Below are 26206 nucleotides of genomic sequence, written 5' to 3'. Positions count from 1 at the left end.
CGAAACTTGTTTTGAGCAATCAAAATTATTTCTTTTTCAATAGGATGGATTTCATCCTTTTTTTGGAATAACTGATTTTCAATACTACGTATTAGTTTCCTTCCCCAGCAGAATCTTTATGGTCCAGGTCGCTTCGGAATTTGATAGACGGGCCGGAAAATCTCGAACTTTTCAGAGAGCCCACCCATCCATCGGGCGGGCCAAGGCGAATGGCCCTAGCCCAGTCAGAGAACTGGCCCAGTTGAAGGCTGCCTGCTGACCCGTCTGGAGGGTTCGCGGACCTCCACAACCCGAACGTTCGGGTGAAGGCAAAAATTCCAGAGACCACACGCAGCGCCTTCACCTCCTCCCTGTCCTCTCCCCAATCCGGCCACCCCATTCACCAACCCAAAATAAAAGCCGTCTCCGGCCACCAGACCCGGGAATTCCTCCGGCGATCCCTCCCTTCGACGGCCGTCTCCTTGTCCCTGCGCTCCAGGAGATTCTCCAGGTAAGGGTGGCAGAGATAACTGTTCGATTAATTTCTTGCTAGTCGTGAGCCTGTGGTGCTTGTTTCTTGCGCATTTCGGTTTGATCTTGCCGGTCTGATTGGTGGTGGTGTCAAATTGTTTTGGTGGAGGAATATGCATGTCGATGGTGTATTAGCTTTCCAGAAACAATCGATTGGTTGGGTCTTGTGCCTAGAAAGGGGGGAATTAGAGCTAGATATCCATATGGACCCAAATTTCTTTCTTGATTACACCGGTTCAGTGATGCTTAAGCTCAGTGCATTTGTTTGACGAGCGCACTACCTATGGAGTTAGTAAAATTTAGTTTCGGGAAGGGATGGAAGGATGCTTGCATGAGAAATTTCTTGTTCTATGATCCTTCCTCTATTTTAGTATTGCAAGTTACTGACTGTGACTGCTACCATAACTGTTGCAGCCTGCAGGGCCCAACTAACTGCTGCGAAATGGATAGAGGGCAGAACGGGAGGGATCCTTTTGCTGGGTTCGGTGGCTTTGGTCCCCAAAGGAGCTTGATCTCTGGCTTCTTTGGAGGGAGGGATCCTTTTGATGATCCATTCTTTACCCAGCCATTTGGGGGTCGGACGATGGGTGGCCCTGGCATGTTTGGACCTAGTCCTTTCGGGCCGATGGGAGGGCCGTTCGGTGACATGAGGAATGATGGATTCATCGAGCAAGCTCCTCCTAGAAGTAACGTCAGAAGGCCTGTCATCACAGAGCTTGATGAGGAAGGAGAAAATGCGGAGCACGGCAACGAGCAGTCGAACCAGGATTCTTATGTTCAGGAGCCAGATGATACAAGTGATGGTAGGAGCCGGGTTGATTCAATTTACCTGTCCAGTTTCATGTGGATGCTGCATGAATCATATATAGAGGTCACATCTTTTGATTTGCTTCTTTGTAGGGATGGAAGGTGGTCAAGTCCAGCTGCGGAGGGAACTCAATAGGGCTAATAGTGGAGGGCAGCCGCAAGCTCGTACTTTCACATATCAGAGCTCTTCTGTCACCTATGGTGGTATTAATGGAGCTTACTACACTGCTTCAAAGACTAGGCGGTCTGGTAGTGATGGGGTAAGCTAATTTCTTAGGAGATTGCAAGTGATGCCCCTTTTTTTCGCAGTGCTTGGTGGTAGAAGTGAAAATAATTATGCTTCTTGCAGATCACTGTGGAAGAAAGCAAGGAAGCAGATACAACAACCAAACAGGCCACTCATAGAATATCACGAGGAATACATGATAAGGTAGACAATCCTTTGCTATGTTTCTTCAATCAAATTTATGTTGAGTAACCCGATGCACACACGATTGTGCACCTAGTACAGACTTGAATTATCAATCGCTAATGCCAAAAAGGCAAAAATAAAAGACTTCAATCTGGGTATATTATAACAAATTATTCCTTGTACGTTTTAGGGCCATTCCCTAACAAGGAAACTGAATTCAGATGGAAAGGTTGACACCACACAGACACTGCACAACCTGAATGAAGGTTTGTTTGATATATGATATATCTCGCTTTCCTTCGTGTGCCCAGAATGGAATTTTATCATTTTTAACTCAAGTACTTTATACTTTGTAGATGAACTGGCTGGATTTGAGGAATCATGGAAGGGTAATGCTGGACATCCCTTGCCTGGCTGGAATCAGAATGCTGGTGCACCTAATAGTGATAATTCTGGTAAGCAGCTTTTTATATTTGTAAGAATTTATGCAAATGCCATCTCATTTATTGACTTGGTGAACCAAGGTATTTTTCTTTCCGAAGAGATAATTGCTTTTCTTGGCATTATTCCTCGTGGAAGAAAATTCAATCCATGCACTTGCGTTTGGTATGTGTCTTTATTTATACCAAGTGGGAACCTTAGTGAATGCTTAAATACCCCAAATTAAAATCATAACAGATTGCACTCATGTGAACACCTTCTGAGTGGGATGCCACTTACAGTGTACATCAACAAGTAGATGCTGAAATCTGAAGTGGTATGAATCTATAAAACCAAAGCATTTTTGTTGCTCATTTGGTAAACCTAGTGTAATCTGTGGTGAAACACCGGAAAGCTGAACTTGTTATTGCTTGAACATCATTTACTGAGTGGACATGTGTGGGTATTACTACTCTTTCACTATTCTTTAGAGTTTTGCTATTTATCTGTCGACAGATTTTTGGAAGAAAATCTTTCAATTTTTTTTTATGTTGCAAATGTTATAATCTGATGTTGCAAACATTATTCTTAGATGTTTCAAAATATTTCGTGATTTTAGGGGAGAAAATGTGGCAGATTCTCCTGATGTTACAGATGTTAATTTACTATGTTTCAATGTATTGTTCCCGCATGTTGCATAGTATTTCATGTTTCATTCATATGCAACATGGGAGAATAACAAATTATGATAGTTGGAGAATAAGCCTTGAATGAATTATAGAATACAGTGTTATCCCTTCCATGGCAACATTAATGACTCATATGGATTCCAGAGATGGTTTAATAGTAGGATGAAATGTTACTTAGCGTACATACCTGACAACAAGAAGGTCATCTTGTAAACATGAACATGTTTCCTGAGTGCACTCGCTTGAAGTCATGCTTCCTTCTTGACTGGTTTTCTAGGTGCTTGCTGCTTAGTAGCTACTGGTTCAAAGGTCTGTCTTTTTTCCACTAAGGGCCTCACCCGAATTTCATTACTTGAGCAGCAACAGAATTACAAAGTTTGATTGTAAACACAGACCGATACTGATAGCGACCAACTGCTTCAGAAGTTACCTCCAGCATAGCGGCACACAGGGCCTTCTAGCTGAGGCTCTAAACAGGACTAGACCTTACCACCACCTACTTAAAAGGAACCTAATCCAAAAGCAGAGACAACCGTCACTATTAACATCTTACAACTTCAGAGGAAACCTCAAGCAGAACGGCACACAGGGCCTTCTAACAGAGGGTCTACGCAGGGCTAAACCTTACAAACCACAGCCATAAAAGAAATTCAAAGTTCTGTCTAGCAAACAAAAGTGCAGCGTACTTTAATAACTAAATTACATTTAAAATAAAAAAAGCCTGAAGTCTTTTGTTGCAATTCTGAATGTTAAGATTTTTTACGCATGATTTGTCAAGATGGCCCTCCGCAAGTCATGTCAGTCCATCGAGGTCTCATTTTACATCGTCTGCTCTAACCTTCAGTTCTTCACCTACCTGTTGGTGTACTTCAGGTAACCGTAGCTCCAGTGGACGTGACCGGCGATCTGCGTGGGGCTGGGCGCTTCCTGGAACAGAGCAAGGCCGTGATCCGAGGCGCAACGGGAAGCCGAAATCACGGGTCATCCCAATCTCCTGAAGAGAGTATCTTGCAGAAGTAGATAAATAAACAGCCGGTTTGTTGAGATCTGCTTGGTTCAGGTCCGAGTTCGTTTCAAGGAAATGAATAGGATCCAAGTAACCCGAGAAAGTCCGAACGTGCCCAGCGCCTGACGCGCTGTTGTCTGAAACTCTGAATGTATGGAAACGTAGAAGCCCCAAATTCAGAAGCTTCTGTAGTTGTGTACCACTTTATGTGAACAATTTGGCTCATCGAGCCTTGCTGTAAAAGCGTCGTGTATATTGCAAAACCTGATCCTGTGTTTGCTTTGTTGGCGGTGTTCTTGTTTGGGTCGCTGAAGGACGTGATTATGCATTTATGTGAAGCGATCTGCTGCTGTGTTTGGAAAACGGCAGCTTTGGGATTTTGAGCATCTCCAATAGTGCCCAAAATATACACCCAAAAAATTATTTTGGGAACAAACTCAAAAAAAACAATTGCCCAAACCATTGCCCAATGTTCCCGCACGCCCAATCCCGCTGGCAATCCGAGCCATTTTTGCGCCGCCCGCTCGCACTCCCAATCCTGCCAGTCCCGCCGATTTTTCCTCCTCCCGCTTGGTTTCTTCTCCCTCGCGTCATTTACCCTCCGTCCGTCGGCGGCAACGGGTCGTCCGCAGGCAACATCGGCACAGCGGTGCCGCTACCAGGCTGTCACTGCTTGCAGGTGGATGAATGGTTGGTGTGGAAACCGGATTGAGTAGCTAACGTTGTTGGCTGCCTGTTTCGGTGGAGCAGAGAGAGGAGGGATGAGAGAGGTGGCGCATGGCTGCAACTGCTGATTTCTTCGGTGGAGAGAGGAAACAGAGGGAGAGAGAGAGGAGGAGCTCAAGCTGCTTGGATTGGAAGTAATTCAGAGGAAGGGGATGGCGTGGGTGGGTGGTTCTTGGCTTGCTGCTTGGATTTGCAAGTAGTGCAGGGAGGAGCGGAGATCGATGGAGAGCTTGTTTTCTTTGTGGATTTGGTGATCGGATTGGAAAGGAGGAGGATAGGATAGCTGCTACCTGCTAGTTGCCGATTGGTGCTTTTGTTGAGAGAGAAGAGAAAAGGAGATGACAGGCTGAGCTGGGAGGAGAGGAAGGTCAAGCTGCTGCCGAGATTTGCTTCGTGGAGAAGAAAGAAGGGAGCAGGGAGAAGCGGCGGCGGCGGCGTGTTGCTGGGAGCCTGGAACGGAGGGGAGAGAGGTGAAGGGTCCACACATATGGACGACCTGGTGGAACGAGTGCTCGGCCCATCAGCAAAGGCAGTTGCGCAGCCTCCGTCAGAGCGTGCTCGGCCCTTGCATTGGCTCCCCCGTCTCCGGCAGGCGGCAGCTGAGCCTGAGCCACGCAGCGGCCGATGTGCCCCTCGCTGAAGAAAATTCCATACCAAACGTGTCGCCCGTCTCGGATCCTTCGTGAACCGCGCACCGTCACCGCTTCTCAGTTCTCACCCGCCGCCACCACCCACCAGCATCCGCCTTCCGCCGCTTGGCACCGGCCGCCAAGTTCCCAACTATTTTACCCCGCGCCGGCCGTGATCTCTCGTCGAGAACACGAGGCCTTTCCGGCTTTCCCACCACCACCTACACGGCGCACGGCCACGCGGACCCGGCAAACCCCCCGCCTCCCGCCACGTCTCTCCCCACGCGTACCCCTCCCTCCTCTCCCCCAACCCCCCGCCGCCCGCCGCTTGCCAACTGCCACCGTCACCTCCTCCGCCGCCCGCCACCCCCGCAAAACTCCTCGATTTCCCCCAAAAACCCACCCAAAACGCCGAAACCCATCGACACCCAACCCAGCGTCCAACTCCTCTGGGCTCCCAACTGAAGTCCCCAGCCAGCCATGCCGCCGCTCGCGCGCCGCCTCCTCCACCTCCACCGCGCCCGCGTCTCCCGCGCGCTCCACACGGGCCCTCCGGCGGACCCGGGCGTGCTGGCGTGCCGCCTGGGGTCCCGCGCGGTGGTCCGCTTCGCCGGTCCCGAGGCGGCGCGGTTCCTCCACTCGCTGCTCACCAACGACCTCCTCACGGGCGCCTTCGCCGCGGGCGGGTCCTCGGCGCCACAGCGGTACGCGCCCACGCCCAACGCGCCCGCGCGGGGGCCAGCGCCGCCCGCCTACGCCGCGCTGCTCACGCCCCAGGGAAGGTTCCTCTACGACCTCTTCCTCTACCGCCCGCCCCCGCGGTCGCAGATGCTCGACCGCACCGGGTCCGCGCCGGAGACCGGGGAGAAACCCCGGGAGGAGGAGGGGGAGGGGGAGCCAGAGGAGGTGCTCGCTGATGTCGACGCCGCGGAGGTCGACGAGCTCGTCGCGTGCTTCAAGAGGTGATTGGTTGCCCAACTTGATGCTCAGTGCTTTCAGTTTCGATGCTATAGAAGCATTTCAGTCGGAGACCTGTTTATCTGTTGGGAGGATTTTAGGGGCTAATCAATGCAAAAGGGAGTTCCTTAACACAAAACAGTAGGCTTATTGATTCTTAGATGTTTGCAGGATAATCCAGGTTCACCTTGGAAATCTGGATGGTGTGTACATGTGTCAACGCACATGTTGCTGGGCACCCGCTGTTGGGAGTCTAATTGAGTGTTGCAAACTTCAGCTGAAAATGAATTGATGTGTTGCTTGCAGTACATTATCCGCATTGTAGACATAGTTGGAGTTTAGTGCCAAGTCAGTGTTGACTCTTCTGTTTTAGTGAAATTGCTGCCTCCTTGTACACCTGAGTTGTTTTGCCCTTCAGCTTGAAGATTTTTGCTGATGTGAATTAAAATGAAGAGCCTGCATGTGGCTATGCCAGCAAATTCTGGCCCAGTCTCTGCATTTATTCTACCGATGCATTGGCTTTAGTCCATTCACTGCAGCTGGGAATTAGCTCAATTGCTTCTGTTAGTGACATTGTTGACACCTTGTAAACTTAGCATGCTCCCTACTTCTGTGATTAGATAGACTGCTGAATATTGTGTTGCATGTTTATGCCCTGTACTTGCACTATAAAATCCTACGGATCAGTACAACTGGATGTGTTTTGGGGCTAGCTCGTTTTCAGTAAGGAACTGTAGTTGTGAAATGCTCTTGTAGTCTTGAATAAAGCAGCCTCCCTGGGAATAATTGCGGTTGTTATACGTTATTATGTTAGCACTAGTTACAATAAAATTATACACTGCACTACAGCTCCGGCAAAGTTAATGCTGGCTATTTAATTTATTAGAATAACAATGTATTCTAGAACTTGTGTTCTTTTGTGAGGATATTGTGATTAAACAGCAACTGGAGCTGGAGAGTAAGATCAGTTAGGAAAAGAAAGACAAATTAATCAACTCATGTGGGAAATATCTTTGAATTGGTGTTTTCTTAGATAAACAGTTTGAAGTTAAATTGTGCATATTTGTTTTGATGCACACTTTCTTTGGTATTTTAGTGCCATAGTTTGGAGCCCCAACTGTGAAGCAAAACTTAGTGCCAAAATTCTTGATCATTAATCAGCTTGCTGCTAGGAGAGTGGACCATTAAGCGGCTCACTTTGATAATATAGGCCATAGTTGGTGATTTTTTAGTCAAGTAAGAATCTTAGTGTGAATCAGCTCTTGGCCTAAGCAGCTTCTCTTGAACTAATTGTCTGTTGTGTTGCTGGTAAGCTCTAGTTTGAGAACATAGAATTTGCACCCTTGCTGTAGCTGAAAGATCCATAACATTGTGTTACAGCTTTACTCCGCATTTGGGGAACCAATCTTACCCCTAAATGACCTTTTCCAATGAATTTCATGTCTTTTGATCTGACAACCTTTTCCTGTTTTCAGATATCGGTTGAGATCCAAGGTTGAAATAGATAATGTGAGTGAGAACTTTGCATGTTGGCAAAGATTTGGACGCAATGTGGTGCATACTGAACCATCTACTCAAGAACCTGAGGCTCAATCCATTGGATGGGGACAAGGTGTTGATCATGCTGGTGAGTCAGCTGCACAAGGGAATGGTCATGGTTGGCAATGGCTCAAAGATCCTAGGTTGGACTACCTTGGTTACAGAGGAATTTTCCCAGCGGACACAATACGTAAGTAGTTTTTTTTCTTGGCATGTCATAAAGCCTCTCTGATATAATGTTCAATATCTAACATGAATAATGACCCATTTGAACACTTAGTCTGCTTTTGTATTTACAGCACCACTAGTTGAGTCTGACAAAGAAGCGGATGAACGGCATTATCAGCTTTGGCGGATAGAAAATGGAATTGCAGAAGGTTCAACTGAGATCCCAAAAGGTAATCTTCTTTTCAAGCATGTTGGTCACAAGTCATGACTATGCAACGCTATCATAGTTAATATTTGATAATTTGACATCGATATGTATTGCATTTTTCTGCTTCCCTAGAGTTTTAGCACATTTCTGGAGAAGGTTTAGTTCCTGTATAGGGTTTGTTTATCTCATGTATTTAAAAAGTCAGCTTTTATGTTTTCTTAGTCACACATCACCTAGCAGTTTCCTCGTCTCTATCTCTAGTTTGTATTTTTACTAGAAGCTACTCCAAGTTTCACTTATCAATTTAGTTCGATTAATTTGTTTGTAAACTATAACTGCAGTATGCAATGAAATGTTGACTGTAAAAGAGGTAAAGCCAGTAATACAATAGGAATGCAATCCCTGTTGCTACTGCTGATGCCATTCATGCTATGTATGCACTAAAACAACTTGATTAGAGTTGATAAAATATTAACTCGTGAGATGGTGTCGAGTTTGTGGTTTATCTTGATGTCTATAAAATCTAGCCTAGAGGTTTAGAGTACCTTCCAGCTTCCCAGTTTCCATGTGGAGCATGGAAAGACGTATTTGAAAGATCTATAGGCCTTATACTTTTATTTAGAAGAAACTTTAGATTACATTATACATGAACAAAAAAAGCAGGGTTAACATGATTTTGGGAATTGTCCAACTACTGGGAAACGTGTTTTTCCTGATCAAATTCAAGGTGGCTTAGATTGTTCCTTCCTTTTTATGAAGCTGTCTTCTTGTGATTCAGGTGAAGCAATCCCACTGGAGTACAATTTTGCTGGCCTGGGCGCCATTTCATTTGAGAAGGGGTGCTACATTGGGCAGGAGTTTATTGCACGGACGCACCATCGTGGTGTCATTCGGAAACGCCTGATGCCAATGAAGTTTGTTGACGAAAAGGGGCAAGGTATAACGAACTCTCGTGGTAAATGACACAAGCATATCGCCATTCTGTTGCCGGATGCTAATTCTGAAACTCTGTGTTATCAGAACTCGAGCAGGCTGTGGCTCCAGGTTCAGAAGTCGTGGACGAGGCTTCAGGCAAGAAAATAGGCACAGTAAGCACCGCCCTGGGCTCCCGCGGAATGGGCCTGTTGAGACTTGAAGAAGCACTGAAACAAGGCTCGTCCCTTCGCATCAGCGATAACAGGGACGTGAGGGTTCAGGCGTTCAAACCGGACTGGTGGCCAGCTGAGTGGACGCAGATCCTTGACCAGCATAGCGCAGCTGCCTGAGGGGATCAAGAGCTGCAAACTAACGGCAAAACTCCCAGCGAAGCTGATGGGAGGTCGTAGCTGAAGTTCTCCCATCAGGTGTTGAAGAGTGGCAGCAGCCATAGCTAACAGTTTCAGTTTAGCCTTGTTCACCGAGCGATGCACGGAGCCTGTTTTCCTGCTCTCTGCCTGCGCTCACTTGTACGTCGATCTGAATAAGCGACTGTATCAGCATGTGATCCAAGCATGTACTTTATTCGAATAAGTTCCTCTGTTGACAGCGCACCAGCAATAAGACTGATCTTGTACGAGATCTCCTGTTCTTGTACAACGTTTTCTCTTGGACAGGTATAAATCATAACAGGTGGGTTGATCTCGCATGTCAAGCATTTCATGTTCCGGCACCGTCTCAACACTGTTTTTGTGTACACGAAGTGTGTACAGTCTGCTACGTGCTGTACCGGATGGATCTTCCGGCGTGGCCTGCGGTACTCGCAGGCTTTGAGCCTTTGACACTGACCATGAACTGGACCACACTGGCTGGCAGCTTGACTGCCTGAGCCCCGAGGCCCAGCCCTCGAAAAAATTTGCCTGTCGTGTCATGAATCTTGACCATGGAGGCGTGCACGGCGCCTTGGATTCCCTCTGCGACCTTTTCTTTTGGGGCCCCCTCTGCAGCCAGAGCCACCGGCAGCAAAACCAAATGGAATAGAACGGAATGGCGTTGCATAACAGCAGACGCAGGCGCTGCCCTGCATGCCCCTGCCGTTCTGCGACTAGCAAACGACGTCCGTAGTATCAGAACTTCAGAAGGGACGTACAGTATCCGGCCGATTGTTCAGGTTGTGCAAAACTGCAAATCACCATTCCAGCCTCGCCTCTGTAGGAAATCTTCCTTCTTGCAAAGCTCCAAATGCGGATAAGGTTTGCAATTCAGGAGGGCTGAAAACAAGCACTCTCTACTACTTGTAGTAGGATGTAGGCCGTAGCCTGCAGCACCCCCAGAAAGCTAACGGAAGGAGAGGGACCATGCGCACACGTGACAGGAAAAGCAGTGGCTAGCAATCTGATCTAGCATCACCCTCTCCCCAAGAACAAACAGCACGCTTTATTGAGATCACTACTCTATCAAAGATGCAAATCGCTCTGCAATGGCGAAGCGTTTAGCACAAGACAAGAAGCTTGGCAGGAAACTTGGCACAGTAGCAGCTGCATGTGATGGAGGATGGTAAAGTGGGTTAAGCTCGGCTTTCATGAACAAAGGCGCTGGCGTCGGAAGTTGAAACCAAACTGCGTCCACGCAGAGAGGAACACAGGAGCTGACACCCAACGGTTTGAACACAGGAGCACGCAGCGTTCGAATTCAAACTGGAGCTGAGGAATTTCATCTCTGAATTTTTGCCGAACCACCCACCCAACGGACGGCACTGGCAGGAGTCAGGAGAGCTTTAACCTGCAGGGGAGGGTTCAGGGTTCCACGCGACGCGAGGAGAGGAGGAGATGGGTGACGGAGGCTGCCATGCTCCTGCTCTGCTCCCACCCCGGGCCTGGGAGGCTGGGAGCCTGATCCACCAAATGGCGGACAGCCGAGACTCCACCGAGCAAGGCAAAGCACAAGGGAGCTTTTTATTTCTGACGGGATGCCCGATGCGGTTGCAGTGCCCGCCTTTGGTTGGGGCATGCTACGACACTCCTGACTATTAGATGATGTCCATGAGTGCTATAATCTTGTTTCCTCAGAGTTGTTGGTTAAACTTAAACCTAACTAATCCGATTCATGTTTTGTAGTAATAAATGACGAAATTTCGTTTAATTGATGCCGAATTTTCTTTGGACACAACATTTCTCAAAGAAGAAAACTAGTGGCTAGCCTTCACTTCACTAGAGTCGGGGTCTGCAACGCAAGGTGCTGTCCTGTCTGTGCAGAGGGAGACGCGACACAGCAGCAGAGGTCTGGTCAGAACACAAGCTTTGGGAGGAGGACTCTGCCCTGCACGCTCTTTGACTCCCCCTCGTTGTCGCTCCCCCACGCATTTCAAATGCCAATGCTCTCGTGGCATCATTGCAAGGAGCTATAGCCAAGGAGAAAGCAAGCACGCGCGCGACTGATCTCATTTCAAGGGCCTCCAAAAAAAAAGGGAAGATTTACAACTCCGATTAGCTCCGGTAATGACAGTAGTAACAATGCGGTAATACTAATACTAGGCCGGTTTGTCTCGTGCTGACAGCCGGCCAGACAAGATCGTGGCATAATGGCGCCGTGATTAATTGCAGGGCTGCTTCGTGATTCTTTTTTACTGCGTGGTTGCTGCTTTTGTTCTTGGCCGGCGTAAACAAAACCCTACCGCCGCGTTTCCCGATGGACGGACAGATTCTGATGCGGCCCCGGCTTTTGCTCGTGTGCTCATGGAACAAGAACTGGGATGGAGTGTGCGGTGGTGACAGATTGTGATAGCATGGGATTTGCTTTTCTTTTCTTTTTCGAGTCCTTTTCCCTTTTGTTTTTCTTTCAGTAGGATAATGCAGCCTGCAGGCTGCAAATGTGTGTTTCCTCACTGTTTATGGAGTGATCTGCACAGGAAGTTAAAGTTTTGTGTACTTGGAGGTTTGCGTTTTCAGCAACTTTCTTCACTTTTGGCAGTGTTGGCAAGAGGGTCAAACTGTACATGTGTGTACTGATGTTGTTTCTGGAAGGGAAGGAGGTATCAGGTATCTAATTCCAACCATGGACATGCCCTTGGTGCTTTGTCAAATTGGCAAAGTTCTTGTCACTGTAGCAATTTTTTTAATGCAAAAGTTGCATTCAATCACCGAAGAAAATGAGTAGGAGAGAGTACTGAAAGCCTGAAACTGTGAGTGTGAGACACAGGACGAAACAGTGTCCAGGGCCAACGGTAAGGGCTCAGCATGGAGGGAGCAGAAAGGACAGCACGCTCACGCACTTGACATTCCCGTGCATCGTGTACAGAAACGCAGAGCAACCCGACTGTTAGACGTGTCCTTTTTTGGTTGCAGAGATTCAAATTCGAAGGTGATTTTTATTATTTGGTCCGCTGTACATTTCTGCAAGATCAGCAATACTGTTCTCTATTACCACTAAGTAGCAGCAGTTTTTCACCCACTAATATTTTAAGCAGAGGGAGCATCAGTGTTGACATCTTAGTTTAGTAGTACTAAACAATTGCAGGTGTGTGTTTGTGATCAAGAAATTACATGCCTAGGTCAAGACACCCACTCGTTTTCATTCAAATTGCGTTCAGTTAGGGATGCTTCTCGGGAACTTGTAACAGAAACTAAATGGAAACCACAGGCATCGGTCAATGCAAGGAGAGCCAATGCAAAGCTGACCAAAGTCACATTAGAAATGCTCTGAATCTACTACATTCACGGCATTCAGATCCTAATACACATTAGCAATCTAGCACAAGGCTACAAGCTACTCAGGCCATGAAATGCTGAGATCAGTAGACGATAGACTACACTAATCAAATACCATGTCAGTGGCAACTGGATATTACCCTGTCATCACATCAGTTTGCTACTACCATCCCAAAAGGCCTTACATGGCTGAACATCTCTTGATGCTCCCAAAATACATCTCTGATCTCAGACTCAGACTAGCTGGGTTCAGAACCTCAGGAGCAACTCATCACTCAGTGGCTGAGCTGCTGAACCACAGCCTCCATGGTCGGCCGCTGGTTCGGCACCTCGCTAGTGCAGTACGCAGCAACTGCGGCGAGCCTCACGGCCTCAGTCCTCGAGAAGACACCGTTGAGGTTTCCATCAACCAGGCCATCAAGATCGCTGACCGCTGCAGCGCCAACCTTCAGCTGAGAGACATCCCTCTTCCCTGTGATCACTTGGAGAACCACGATCCCGAATGCAAAAACATCGCTCTTGTCAGTGAATCGGCCTGTGGTGGCGTACTCAGGAGCGAGGTACCCCATTGCAGCGCTGGCCTTTAGGGTTGAGAAGACTACATCATCTGCGAGGAGCTTGTGCAGTCCTGGGACCGACAACCGTGGGGCAAAGTGGTGATCGAGAAGGATCTTCTCGGCCGATATGTTCTGGTGGACTACTGGTGGCTTGCTACTCTTCTTGCTGTGAAGGTACTCAATTCCTGCAAGCGTGCAACCGGATAAAGGAGTTAGAAATCTGAAACAATGAAATATCAATCTTAGCTGGCATAGAGGGTAGGAAAAGATGATAGCATGGTAAATACCTTTCGCAATGCCTCTGACGATGGAAACTCTTGTAGGCCAATCAAGAACACTAGCACTGGAGCCATCCTTAACATCCAGATACTGTGACAAGCACCCATTAACCATGAAGTCGTAGACAAGGAAGCATTCCCCTCTGCCCCTGGAGCAGCAGAACCCTCTCAGGCTAACAAGATTATCATGTCGAAGAAGAGTGAGCATCTTCAGACCACGCAAGAAATCTGACTCCTCTTGCTTGCAACTTGTCTTGTTGAGGCTTTTAACAGCAACAACTGATCCATCCCGAAGGATCCCTTTGTATGTCGCAGCAAAGCCACTCTTGCCTAGCAAGTTCACATCAGAGAAGTACTGTGTCGCACATTCCACCTCCTCTAGGTTGAATCTAAAGCTATCACCAACTTCACCGGATGATCCGACACCCCCACCTGACAATGGGTCCCAACTGTTTGAGTACTCAACGCTAATCAAAGGAGAGGCACTCCTTCTGCAGGCTTCCTTCTGCTGGAAATGGTCAGTGCTAAGCCTGCTATCAGAAACCTCCAGTGAGCTTCCAATCTTTTGTTTCTGCCGACGATACCAAGAGAACGCAAATAACCCGCAAAATGCAGCACCAATCACCACTGCAACAACAGCAACAATAAGAACTCCTTCGGATTCATTTGCAGACTTTGAGCAGCGGGAGCCTGAGCAGTTTTCTGGATTCACAGATTGAGGCACTTCCCGTGTCTTGACAGTACCATCTGGTCCAAAAGGCTCAGGCTTGCTGGGTTTCAGGCCATCCTCTGAAGAAGGGCAAAGCTCTAGCAAACCGAAGCCAACTCCACAGAGCCCTTTGTTATTCATATACTGGAAACCACCATTCATTCTTCTCAATCCTAGCATCCAATACAAAATTGCAGCAGTTAATATGATGAAGACTCATAATTACCGGCTTGGAAAGATTAAAGTCTTAGCAAGAGGAGCTTATTACCAACAGGGACACTCCCAGAAAGGGTGTTATTGCGAATATCAAAGACCTCAAGCAATGGAACCTCAGCAATCTTCGATGGGATTGAGCCAAACAGGCTGTTGAAGCTCAAATCAAGCCGTCTCAGCTGCGTTAGCTCACCAAGGGTTGCCGGAATGGCTCCTGTAAGCTGATTGGACTGCATTGCGAGCACAGTTAGCTTATTCAGGTTGCCCAACTGGGGAGGTATGCTGCCTGTCAACTGATTGTAACCCAGCTGCAACACTGCAAAAGGATAAGACAATAATGTAAGTTAATCTATTTCTTCATATTGCAAATCAGCATTTTGATGCCCAAATGCCAAAAATCATCTGCTTGTATAAACTCTCATGATAGACTATAACCTGGGGCGGTATGCAGCTATGATGTGAACTTGTACTATAGGGTATAGGCTCTTGGGAGTAAGAAATGCATGTGCATAAATAAACCCTGTGGCAGCAACTAATGTTTGACTGTTGGCCACTTGAATACAGACACAACAAATTCTGCAAACCACCAAAACATGAACAGAAGGACGAGATATCGACATAGGTGGGGAAGCACTAATCATTTAACTTGTATCCACATGTATGTGAGTAGTTCAGATTTCAGAAAGAGCCCAAAGATTGCATACAGATAGCTGAAAATCAAGTCAAATCAAGAAATTCCTTCTGTCTCGCTGGCCAATGTTTTGTATCACAGCGAAAGATCCAATCTGAAGTTGCCCCAAATAAATCCTTCACAAGCAGAAAGACTCGCATTGAGTAGAAAAACACAAGTGCTAATGTTGCAACTCCAAGAAGCTCCTCTCAACATATGCACGTGCAAGACAGAGACAAATCAAATAAGATAAACAAACATGACTATATAGCACTCTGTTCCAACGGAATACCCGGAATAGAAACGCAAATGCAGAGAGTAGTTGGTCTAGCAGTAAACAATAGCCCATTTCAAAAATTAACCGTTGCAGCACTAATTGTGGCCGACGTCTACCTAGTACCAACCCAGTGCAGTAACCTGGGATTTTTGCATTGATGGACCTACTGTTCTTCGCGCTTTCCGCTCACAAAAAGCTCAAATTCCACAGTAGCAGACGAGTAAATGCTCCAAACCAACCCAAAGACACTAGCAAAGATGTCCCCATCCTATGCCAAAATCCCGCTACAATCCGACGAAAGAGGATCCTTTTCGCCATTGAACCAAAACGAGGAAACAACGGTCCTGGTTAGTGCATTGGTTCTTGAACCGTTGAAATTGGAGCTTCACCCCAACTTGTGTTTAAAGGTGAAGTTTGGTTCGAAAATCCTCAAAGAAAAGCAAGAAATCAAGCACAAAAGCCCCCAAAAGGGTTTCTGAAACTATGCAAAAGGTCATGCATCCCCTTTCTGAAGCTCAAATGGAAGAGAACATTTTCCTCCCCAATGTTCAAATCCAAAATACGAACGAGCTCCAAATATCACGCGAAACCCCCATTCACCCAACAAATAACTAAACCAAGCTCAAGATGTAGAACTGAATCCCCAAAAAAAATTGAAGCTGTCCTTTCTTGAACTTGTCACCCAGGAAAGAGGAAACCAAGGAAAGAAGAATGGGAACAGAAAACCCCACCTTGGAGATTGGCCATGGAGGCAATCTCCACGGGCACGGGCCCGGTGAGATGGTTCACGTCGAGGTACAGGTCCGTGAGCTCGGACAGCTTCCCAATCTCCCGCGGTATGGGCCCCTTGATGCCGTTGTAGTGCAGGTACAGCCCCTGGAGCCGCCGGAGCCCGGCGACCGCAGGCGGGAGGCTGCCGGAGAGCCCGCGGCCCTGCAGCGAGACGGACGTGACGCGGCCGGCGGTATCGCAGGTGACGCCGACGAAGGAGCCGCCGCAGGGGTCGCCGGAGGGGTTCCAGGAGCCGAGGACCCGGCCGGCCGGGTCGAGTGCCCGCCTGAGCGCCGCGAGCGCGCGGGCGTCCTCTTCGTTGCGCGCCGAGGCGGCGAGGACGGAGAGGAGCAGGAGAGGGATGGTGAAGCGGAAGAGCGAGGCCGCCATTGGAAGGGGAGGAAGCTTTGCAGCGGCGAAGCGTGGAGCGAGGCGAGGGTGAAGTGGGGGAAAGAGGGAGCTGAGAAGTCGGAGGTGTGGGGTGTTGTAGAGTGGGGACTGTGGAACCCAGATTCCTGGGCCATCGAGCGGAGAAAGGGCAGTAGCAAGTAGCAGCAAGCGCCAACAAAAAATGTTGGCTAGCAACTTTAAAGAAAATGTTGGCTAACTCGTGGGAAATGGGTTCGTTGCCATTCTCATTTTAGGGGTGCTAGCCTAAAATTCCTATCACATCGAATATTTAGATACTAATTAGAAGTATTAAACATAGGTTAATTACAAAACCAATTGCACAGATGGAGATTAATTTGGGAGACGGATCTATTAAGCCTAATTAGTCCATGATTTGACAATATGATGCTACAGTAAACATGTGCTAATGATGGATTAATTAGGCTTAATAGATTTGTCTCGTGAATTAGCCTCCGTCTCTGTAGTTAGTTTTATAATTAGCTCATGTTTAATCCTTCTAATTATCCTCCGAATATTCGATGTGACATGAATTTTAGCCGGGACTAAAGATCCAAACACCCCTTAACTGTTCTAAGGGCTCATGGGTGCTTTTAAATGCCACTTTCTAAAATGCATCCATTTAGCACTTTTGGAAGCTAGTTTTTCAAACGGAAAAAATATCACAAACCACTTTTGGAAAAAGAATCATTAAGATTGTAGTAAAAACTATCCCAAGAAAATGTAAGGATAATTTTGAAAAAAAATTACAATCTTTTTATATGTGGTTGAGCCTTAGGATTTTAGAAGTCTAATTCACCCCCATGCCTCTGTCTTAGTCCTACAGAAAGGTTTATTTGAGTCCAATAGATAATTTTTTATGTGCTCTTTGAGTAGAATTTTCTGTATGCGTCAACCAATTTTAGACCTTTTTCTATTCAAAGAATGCATAGACTGAAACACGTTATTCTACTAAAACACGTTATTCTGTGAAGATGAAATTTCTACGATCCATTTTATGCCCGATATAATTTTAAGGATGAATCATGATTTTTTTTTCACACATCTCATCAAGGCACTTTTTTGCAAATTAAATCTCAAACTCCTTCAGTGAAATTTGGCCAAAATAGTAAGAGCTGACGGCAGGTCTCAGAATTCCCCAAAAGTCTTATTTTTTTAGAGGAATGATCGGAAATATAGAATTCACATTATAGATTGCGAATTAAAAAAAGTAACTAAAGTTCAGTCCAAACCTCATGTAATAAAAAAGTAAACGACCTGCTGCTGCCCTCCGGTTAGTCTTGTTTTTTTTTTTTTGAGGGGTCAGAGGTGTTTGTTGTGCCCGTTACGCCATACGGCCCACAGTCCCACACTGACCGAGTGAGTGCGGCCTGTGCGAGTGATAGGCCCGCTTGCTTGCTGGGCTTCGCGGGCCTGAGGCCGAGTAGACTTTTGGATCGGCCCATACATTGTCAACACATGCGTGCCCCCCGCGGACAAAACTAGAGGAGACCAACCCGAATTCGGACCCACCATGGGCCTAGTATATACTGTACAACTGAAACTGTAAAACTGAAATTGCAATCCGTAGTTGAGGAGTCTACCTTCCTCCTCCGAGTCTCCTCAGGGGAGGATCAACGCGGCGATTCCTCGCCGGGTTCTCCGGCAACGGGCGGCAACGATCCGTAGGGCCGTGTAAAGTTTCTCGCCTCCTTGGCTTCTTTTACATTGTCTTCCTTCATTCTACTAATCTATCTACTCTCAGTTCATGATTACAGTTCTTATAAAAAAACATGATTATAGTTTGTATGATGAAACAAAGTGGTTTAAATTGAAATGACATCATAATTGCTTAACTAAGTATATTTTGGGCCTGTTTGGCTCTCCAATAATTTTTGGAGCTGGTCATCTCTGGAGAAATCCTTGAGCTGTAGCTGTGAAAACACTAAAGGAGTTTAGTTAAGCATTTAAATATCATTTTGGATCCAACACATATGTTTAAACCACTTTATTTAGTTATAAGCAGCTCTGAAGACGTGCGGGGAATTTACTTCGCACCTTTCTTTTTGGTTAAGGACAAGCATTCACCATTTTTGTTGCTGTGTTTGCTAACTGTTCATGAGCTTCCCCTTATTGTGCAGGAAGAAGATCAGGATGCTAGGCTAGGGCATATGTTTGAGGTATGAGTAGGCTGTATATTCTGCGATAAATCTTACTTGCGCGTGATATTTCTTAGTCAATGATTTCTGATGTTTTTATTTGTCTTTAGGGTATTGATGATCTGTCAGGGAGCGCAGGCGATGAACGCTAGCGAGCTCACGAACACTCGCGAACACTGACGGGCGCAAGAGGATTTGTGCTGCAATGAAGCTACAGCTTTTCTGTTTTGTATTCTCCCTTTTATTTGCTGATTACAACTGAAAACAAGCGACACGAGCGCTTCTCTCGCCGCGACAATGCCGCATCCATCCCCACGCCGCACGACGCGAGAAAGCGTATCCCGTAGCCCAAAGACTCGGTTTGCTGCGAGCTATTCTCGCCACGACCTGAACTAACATGCAAGGCCATCACACAAATTGTGAGCTCATGCACGTGCTGATACAAAACGGGTTCAGAAACTAAACTAAACTAAGACCTGTACAAGATTTGGCTAACAAAACTCCCCCCAAACCTTGTACTTTACTTGATGTTGACGACGCCAATCCTGGACCGCAGCTCCGTGAACTTCACGCACCCAAGTGGCTTCGTCAGAATGTCCGCAAGCTGCTCATTTGTGCCAATGTACTTGACCTTCACCTTGCCCTCCTCAATGCACTCTCTGATGTAGTGATAGCGAGTATCGATATGCTTACTGCGATCATGAAAGACAGGATTCTTACTGAGCGTGATTGTGGATTGGTTGTCGATGTTCAGTGTGATGGCGTCGGCTTCTTCTCCTCTGAGCTCAGCAAGAAGTCGTGCCAGCCAAACTCCCTGGCAGGCAGAAGTTGCTGCTGCAATGTACTCTGCCTCCCATGAGGACAGAGCTACTACCTTCTGTTTTTGGGACTGCCAGGTGATGACGTTGTCGCCGAGGAAGAAGAAGACTCCTGTAGTGCTCTTGCGCGTGTCGATGTCACCCGCAAGATCACTGTCGCTGTACCCCACGAGCTCTACGTCTCCGGTCCTCCTCTTGTAGCAGCACCCATAGTTTATAGTGCCTGCGACATAGCGCAGCACTCTCTTCATGGCCGCCTAATGCTATGCTGTGGGAGCAGACATAAACCTGCTCTCGTAGCCTACAGAAAAAGCCAAGTCCGGCCGTGAATTTACCAAGTATCTGAGTGACCCTATGATCCTCCTGAATTCGGTGGCGTCAACAGCTGGTGCAGAACTTGTTTTGCTCAACTTGAGGCGAGGTTCCATGGGAATCTGGCTGGGATTGCACCCTGCCATGCCAGCAACCTCCAAGATCTTCATGGCGTAGGCACCCTGGCTGATGGTGATGCCGTTCTCGGTCTGGGACACCTCCATGCCGAGGTAGTAGTGCAACAAACCGAGATCACTCATCTGGAACATGGCCTTCATCTCCAGCTTGAACTGCTCGAGCTCCTTGCGGTCGCCGCCGATGATGATGAGGTCGTCAACATAAACTCCCACCACCAGACGATGGTCTCCAGCTCCACGCAGGTACACAGTATGCTCGGAGGTGCTCCTCTGGAAGCCAAGTGCCACAAGCGACGCGTCCAGCTTGGTGTACCAGGCGCGCGGTGCTTGCCGGAGTCCGTAGAGGGCCTTGATCAGTCGCATGACCTTGTGTTGTTGCCCATCGATCTCGAACCCAGGTGGCTGGACAACGTACACTTCTTCCTGCAGCTCGCCGTTGAGAAAAGCAAACTTGACATCCATGTGGTGAACGTCCCAACCTTCGCCCGCCGCATGAGCCAGCAGCAGGCGCACGGACTCAAGCCTCGCCACTGGAGAGAATGCGTCGTCGAAGTCGATGCCCTGCTGCTGCATGTAACCTTTCACCACGAGTCGTGCCTTGTGCTTGGTGATGTTGCCGACGGCATCCCTCTTGGTCTTGTACACCCACTTGAGCCCGATTGGGCGTTGCTTAGGTGGAGGATCAACGAGCTGCCAAGTCCTGTTGGATTCAATGGACTTCAGCTCCTCGGACATCGCTTCCCGCCAGCAGTGCTCCTGCTGCGCCTCTGCTAGGTTTGCCGGCTCCTCAGTGCTCACCATCAGCAGGTCCTCCTTCAGTTCCCGTGTGGCAAGTCCCGATGGCGTGGCCGGGCCAAGCACGTTGTCGCTGCAGTGGAACCGGAGGGGGGCATCGTCATGGTCGGCATCGAGGTCCGCCTCTGCTCCAGGAGGCGGTGTTGCCAGCTCGATCGGGAATGAGCCAGACGCAGGTGACGAGGTTGGTGTGGGGCTGAGCGGGCTTGGTGGTGATGCCGATGCAGCCTGCTCCATGACGTCCTCCTGGATAACGATGCTCGGCTGGTGCACGGTCGTGTACTCGATGACGAAGTCGACATCATCGTTCCCAACCTGGTCGGCACCCCACTGCCACTGAGCTTGCTCGTCGAAGATCACGTCACGGCTGATGTGGACGCGCCTGGTGGACGGGTCGTAGACGCGGTACACCTTTGAATCCGGTTTGTAGCCAATGAAGATCATCGGCCGGCTCCTGTCGTCGAGCTTCTTGATGCTTGGTGAGGTGCTCTTCACATGTGCCATGCACCCAAACGTGCGGAGGTGGTGCACGGCCGGTGGGCTCCCATGCCAGAGCTCATACGGCGTCTTGCCGCCGATGCTCTTGGAGGACGACCGATTGAGTAGGTAGACAGCTGTAGCGACTGCCTTCCCCCAAAACATACCTGGCAATCCTTTGGCCTTCATCATGCTCCTCGCCGTGCCCACCACCGATTGGTTGCGGCGCTCGACGACACCATTTTGCTGCGGCGTGTACGGTGCTGTGAGCTCGCGTCGCACGCCGATCTACACGAAGTAGTCGTTGAGAGAATAACTCTATGTGTCTAAACTTACACATCAAGCAAATTAACAACGTGTGACTATATATCATCCTGAACAAGAAAAAGGTAAGGAACGAGAGGATAACAGGTGAGTCATAAGTTGGGGGTAAAAATGGCAATTCATCACGAAAACTCTTTTTTTTAGCTGGGGACACCCTCTTAGCCAAACACCCTATTTAGATAGGTCCACTCCAGAGTTTGGAGTTGGAGCAGAAAATTGTGGAGCTGAAACCATACCAAACACAACCTAAATCTTAAAAATTGAGAGAATTTGTGCACTTGTCGTGGCTTCTTAGCAACAAATATAAGCTATTGTTTTGGATGGCAAATACACAAATTTCTTAAAAACAAATTGCACCCATTTGTAAAGGAAATCAAGACTGATTCTCCCCGTTAAGTTGTAACCAGAAAGCACTAGACAAAGGAACAAAAGTGCGTTTTTACATTCCAAATACGCAATGAAAACCAACAAAAGTAATGATGGCTTGCCTATGTCCTCCAAGTTCCTCAATGCAGCTCTTTTTCTCATAAACCCAAACCTATATTATTAACTGCCAGAGAGGGATCGATTCATTTATGTGGTTATTACAAAGTTATCTCCCTATCTAAGAGAAAATATGCACAATGAACGTTCTGGGAAAAAAAACAAAGCCATCGCAGTATTGGTGCATCTCCACAGCCAACCTTGTCCCGATCGAATTGTCACCATGCGTGTTTTTGCTATAAGGTGCAACGTGAGTGATGGAGCAGCTAGCCTAATGGAGCAAAAGATGTATGTTGATGGTATTTTGATGAAGGGTAATTTGGAAAAATCACACCTGATGTCTCAGTATATGATACTTATAACACTCTCATGTAGCTGATGAAACATGAAACCACCGCAAAACCATATCAAAACTTCCGTGATAGTTGAAATGATGAATAAATACAAGTTACATGCGAAGCCATCTAATTCCAACGAATTTGGCATCACTATTTCAGTCGGTCAGATTAACTTTAGCAACATTTTTTATCTTAATGTTTTGATTCATCTCTCAGTTCTCACAGAATAGATTAAGCTGAAACCAGCACAAATGTCTTCTTCAGAATTCTCACGAGTACTTCTGCACACATCTTATATCTGACAGGTGATTTCAGGAAATCATAGCACAGACCAGACGTAAATACTTTTCCTCTTATTGGTATTCTAAGATTTCAGTGTTGAATCACATAAAAAAGTAAAGCTCCTCAGTACACATTTCCTACAAGGCTACAAGCCTAGAACTGACAGGAAGGTTGATATGAAATCAGAGATAATGTTCTCACTGTCACCAAATGTATCACATCCTCCAATTCACTGCCTTTGACAGTATAGTGGAGTACACATTGAGGCTTCAGTCAATCCTATTCATAGTGGTTGCCCTGCCCAAAAATGGAAAAAACAATGCAGGATAACCAACCTAACAAGAGCAACAAAAAGGTTATAGTGGCATAATCCTTCCTTCTGGTATTTTTCTGTCAACTCGACCAATCCTGTTGGGTGGCCAGACTACATGCGTGACTCTGCCTTGCATCAGACCCAGAGGAACCTGCATGCATAAAATGTTTAGGACATCCAGTAGCAAGACCACAAATGCCTAAGCTCAATTTGCTACAATGTGCAAACAAATAACATAATGAGTGTGCCTGGACACAATTTGTTCCAGTCGCTTTAAAGGATAGATATTAAAATAGCTAAAACAGAAAAAGAAAGTCAGAGGCACTGGTATACTCTTTTTACTTGTCCTCTTATTCTATTTAAAGCTTGTAAGATATCAAATCATAATAAAGCATGAGGAAAAATACGATCAATGAAAATGAACAGGATATGAAATATTCAAGGCTTCAAGCAAGTTCTTAGTGACCTAACAGACTTAAGAAGAATTTGGTATCCTGAATTTTAAATCAATTTGGAACAGCGAATAGGCTATAGTTCATCAATGCTGGTATCCATCTGATGAACATGCCACTAAAGCACCAGAATTGGCTCACATATTACTGAGCTATGAGTTCCCCAACTACTCTTCGCATTTGTTCCAAGGAGGCAATGCAACATCGTTATTATAACCAACAGTACAAAAATAAAGTAAGGATACAAAGATCCATAAAGAAACAGCACTGTGTTGATGCACTCAGATTTGCAATAATGCATCCATTGATCAAGATACTAATTCAAGATCATGATGTGCATTCAAGATTAAGAAAATCACTGGGAATAAAGGACAGAACTGCCTAGTTGCTGTTTACTGCCAAGACTGCAAATTTGTTAACCAACCAAGCAAATGATAATGTCTTCATCAGGAAAAGAGCCATGGATGTAAAACTGATATCTAGCACAAGTCAATATCAGTACACCAACTTGTTTTCACAACCCCTAAGCTACGACTCAACAATTTCCTGAAGATGCACTGAAATCAACGTCAACAAGAGGTACGAATTAACCACGACAACCCTCCTTTTGCAATGACACCACCAATCTGCGCAATTTTTCCTAGCTAGAAAAAAACATTTGGTTCCAGCAAGACTGACACGAAGTATGGTTTGAAATTCATGTGAGCAAGCAAAGCAGTGTGGGAATAATAACTTACAGGGCCGTAGGTTCTCGAGTCCAAGCTGAGGCCGGCATTGTCCCCTTCCACCCAGCAGTGCCCCTGCGGGATCTGCCGGATCTCTTGCTTCTCCGGGACCTGGATCCAATCCCCTGGCAGCGCAATCAACCTCTTCACCACCATTTCGCGGTGGTTCCTCGGCGACCTGGGACGAGCAGCAGCAACATCAGGAACCAAAGAAACACCCAAGAACTCCGGTGCGGCGGGCGGCGGGCTTACCGGAAGACGACGACATCGCCGCGGGAGAGGTCGTAGCGGTAGAGGCATCGCTTCTCCACCAGCGCGCGTTCGCCCTGCTGTGCGTCCAAGGTGGGGTACATGGAGCGGCCGTCGACGGCGATGACGGAGGCGCACCAGTCGGCGAAGGTCCGGCCAAGCAAGCTGCCAGTGACGCAGGCCTTCACGAACGGCCAAACGGCGGCCCTCGCCATGTGCGGAGAGAAAATTCAACCCGCGGGAGGACAGCGCCGCCTCCTCCGCCGATGGTTCCGTCCCGTCGGGGCGCGGCGTCGGCGTAGTAGAGGGCGTGCTGGTCCGAGAGAAAAGCCGTCTTTTTTTGCCCCCTTGCGTTTTCGACGACGGCGCATCGGTTATGGAATCGGCATGGATTGAGGCCCAATTCACGCGGTGCATCATCTCGTGGGCTGCACCTTTCCTCCTGGGCCGGATCCTCTTCCTTCACGGGGGGTTCGGTTTGCCCGCGTCGTGGTGTGGTCGTGCGGATCAGCTAGCAATGCCATCAAGATCACCTGCAAACTGCCGAGGAGACAAACGCCGAGTGACGAACCAACGAGGATGATGGTGCGATCGACCCTGCCGGCAGGCGGGTGCCATGCCTTTGCTTCCATATGAATGCACGGGTTTCCTTTTGATGCCATGCATGGATTGATACCCGTTATCACTTAAGTCTTGCCGGTAAATGTTCCTCTTTGCCAGTTCCTTTTTATTTCCGGGGAAAAGAAACATTTGGATCAACTTCTACTACTCCTCCAGATCGAATCCAGCAAACTATGAATGATTTGACCCTTTCTGGCACTAAAGCTGGAAGGAAAACTTTACAATTTCTAGATGCGATACTGATTTCTATACGAATTGCTCGGGAACATTCAGATAAGAATTAGGAAAAACAGTTAACTGCTCTATCACTGCCATGGCTCATGGTTTGTAGAGTGGATGAAGACATGTGTAATGTGCTAGAGTCGTAAGAGGAGAGTATTGTGTTGTGTCTGCTCGCCTCTTACAGTTGGCATGCTTTTGCACAGCATGTGTCTGCTCTCTGCTGCCGTGGGTGCCGTTCGTGATGAGGGAACGCCGATCGAGCCCAGCCGGAGACGCCGCCATGCATGCTGTGAGAGAGTCATCGTCATCACGCCGCCGCTGGAGCTACTGGCCTTCACCAACTGGAGGACGTCGTCGTGCCTGCAGGGTCAGGGCTGGACCTGTTGCGGCGTCGAGGACGCCACTGAGATCCCTGAGTTCAGTTCACCCGCGTCGTTGTGTGGAGCAGCAATGCCGTCAAGACTCAAGATCACCTGCAAACTGTCGAGGACAGCACCAAATCGTCTTGGATCGACGTGGTTTCTCAGTTGTTTTTTTCTGAATACGCAGGAAAATTGCGTATCTTTGTATTAAGAAGATAATTTAAAAAGAGTTTGTACGACGCGGACCGTCTAGGCGCACACACAGTTAACAGTTATAAAAGTATTACACCATCATATATGGGTAATCAATAAACTAAAACAGTCTCTTCCTGACAAAAAAAAACAGTGCATAAAACAGGCTGAAGTCTTAAAGGAATAAAAAAAACAAGTATATCGAGTTTCGTTATGATGCCCGTTATCACTGAAGTCTTGCCGCTAAATGTTTGTTTCTTTTCGTGCTGCACTGAACGGCTGCCAGTAGCGCCTTCCTCCTCGTATCGACCTGGATCATCCATTCCTTCCAGTCTGCGTTGCTGACGACCTTGAAGCAGACGACATCTGGATTATCCAAGCTCACCAAGG

At 47.4% G+C, this 26206-nt stretch overlaps 4 protein-coding genes across 4 annotated transcripts; 2 read left to right on the top strand and 2 right to left on the bottom strand.

The window, feature by feature from the left end:
- The first annotated feature begins 303 nt into the window (after nucleotides 1-303).
- Nucleotides 304-4127, top strand: LOC117852453 (uncharacterized). The gene is made up of 7 exons (XM_034734560.2): nucleotides 304-490; nucleotides 925-1313; nucleotides 1411-1577; nucleotides 1667-1747; nucleotides 1920-1995; nucleotides 2086-2184; nucleotides 3712-4127. Exons 2-7 carry the CDS (start codon nucleotides 953-955, stop codon nucleotides 3834-3836), a joined length of 909 nt encoding a protein of 302 aa, XP_034590451.1. The 5' UTR covers nucleotides 304-490; nucleotides 925-952; the 3' UTR covers nucleotides 3837-4127.
- A 198-nt stretch (nucleotides 4128-4325) lies between these two features.
- On the top strand, nucleotides 4326-9695 carry LOC117852452 (putative transferase At4g12130, mitochondrial). Its single transcript, XM_034734559.2, has 5 exons — nucleotides 4326-6161; nucleotides 7632-7885; nucleotides 7995-8093; nucleotides 8850-9008; nucleotides 9092-9695. The coding sequence occupies exons 1-5, from the start codon at nucleotides 5680-5682 to the stop codon at nucleotides 9334-9336; spliced, it is 1239 nt and encodes a 412-aa protein (XP_034590450.1). The 5' UTR covers nucleotides 4326-5679; the 3' UTR covers nucleotides 9337-9695.
- A 2956-nt stretch (nucleotides 9696-12651) lies between these two features.
- Nucleotides 12652-16715, bottom strand: LOC117852990 (proline-rich receptor-like protein kinase PERK9). Its single transcript, XM_034735327.2, has 4 exons — nucleotides 16129-16715; nucleotides 14506-14766; nucleotides 13538-14410; nucleotides 12652-13435 (listed from the first exon to the last, which is right to left on the bottom strand). The coding sequence occupies exons 1-4, from the start codon at nucleotides 16556-16558 to the stop codon at nucleotides 12969-12971; spliced, it is 2031 nt and encodes a 676-aa protein (XP_034591218.1). The 5' UTR covers nucleotides 16559-16715; the 3' UTR covers nucleotides 12652-12968.
- A 6012-nt stretch (nucleotides 16716-22727) lies between these two features.
- LOC117852992 (uncharacterized) lies at nucleotides 22728-24784 on the bottom strand. The gene is made up of 3 exons (XM_034735328.2): nucleotides 24423-24784; nucleotides 24183-24348; nucleotides 22728-23144 (listed from the first exon to the last, which is right to left on the bottom strand). Exons 1-3 carry the CDS (start codon nucleotides 24632-24634, stop codon nucleotides 23037-23039), a joined length of 486 nt encoding a protein of 161 aa, XP_034591219.1. The 5' UTR covers nucleotides 24635-24784; the 3' UTR covers nucleotides 22728-23036.
- Nucleotides 24785-26206: the final 1422 nt, after the last annotated feature.

This window comes from Setaria viridis, chromosome 4, assembly GCF_005286985.2.
Source record: "Setaria viridis chromosome 4, Setaria_viridis_v4.0, whole genome shotgun sequence".
NCBI classification, from domain to species: domain Eukaryota; kingdom Viridiplantae; phylum Streptophyta; class Magnoliopsida; order Poales; family Poaceae; genus Setaria; species Setaria viridis.
This window is presented reverse-complemented; position numbering and strand designations above follow the sequence as displayed.

What these genes read in the sequence shown, in the direction of transcription:
- LOC117852992 (XM_034735328.2), bottom strand. Translation starts at nt 24,634, where the DNA reads ATGGCGAGGGCCGCCGTTTGGCCGTTCGTGAAGGCCTGCGTCACTGGC. An exon ending in GGCGATGTCGTCGTCTTCCG is followed by an intron (nt 24,349 to 24,422) that starts GTAAGCCCGCCG and finishes TGCTCGTCCCAG; the next exon opens with GTCGCCGAGGAACCACCGCG. An exon ending in ACTCGAGAACCTACGGCCCT is followed by an intron (nt 23,145 to 24,182) that starts GTAAGTTATTAT and finishes TTATGCATGCAG; the next exon opens with GTTCCTCTGGGTCTGATGCA.
- LOC117852453 (XM_034734560.2), top strand. Translation starts at nt 953, where the DNA reads ATGGATAGAGGGCAGAACGGGAGGGATCCTTTTGCTGGGTTCGGTGGC. An exon ending in CACGAGGAATACATGATAAG is followed by an intron (nt 1,748 to 1,919) that starts GTAGACAATCCT and finishes TGTACGTTTTAG; the next exon opens with GGCCATTCCCTAACAAGGAA. An exon ending in ACCTAATAGTGATAATTCTG is followed by an intron (nt 2,185 to 3,711) that starts GTAAGCAGCTTT and finishes GGTGTACTTCAG; the next exon opens with GTAACCGTAGCTCCAGTGGA.
- LOC117852452 (XM_034734559.2), top strand. Translation starts at nt 5,680, where the DNA reads ATGCCGCCGCTCGCGCGCCGCCTCCTCCACCTCCACCGCGCCCGCGTC. An exon ending in TTCAACTGAGATCCCAAAAG is followed by an intron (nt 8,094 to 8,849) that starts GTAATCTTCTTT and finishes CTTGTGATTCAG; the next exon opens with GTGAAGCAATCCCACTGGAG. An exon ending in TGTTGACGAAAAGGGGCAAG is followed by an intron (nt 9,009 to 9,091) that starts GTATAACGAACT and finishes CTGTGTTATCAG; the next exon opens with AACTCGAGCAGGCTGTGGCT.
- LOC117852990 (XM_034735327.2), bottom strand. Translation starts at nt 16,558, where the DNA reads ATGGCGGCCTCGCTCTTCCGCTTCACCATCCCTCTCCTGCTCCTCTCC. An exon ending in CTCCATGGCCAATCTCCAAG is followed by an intron (nt 14,767 to 16,128) that starts GTGGGGTTTTCT and finishes ATCCTTTTGCAG; the next exon opens with TGTTGCAGCTGGGTTACAAT. An exon ending in CGTCAGAGGCATTGCGAAAG is followed by an intron (nt 13,436 to 13,537) that starts GTATTTACCATG and finishes GCACGCTTGCAG; the next exon opens with GAATTGAGTACCTTCACAGC.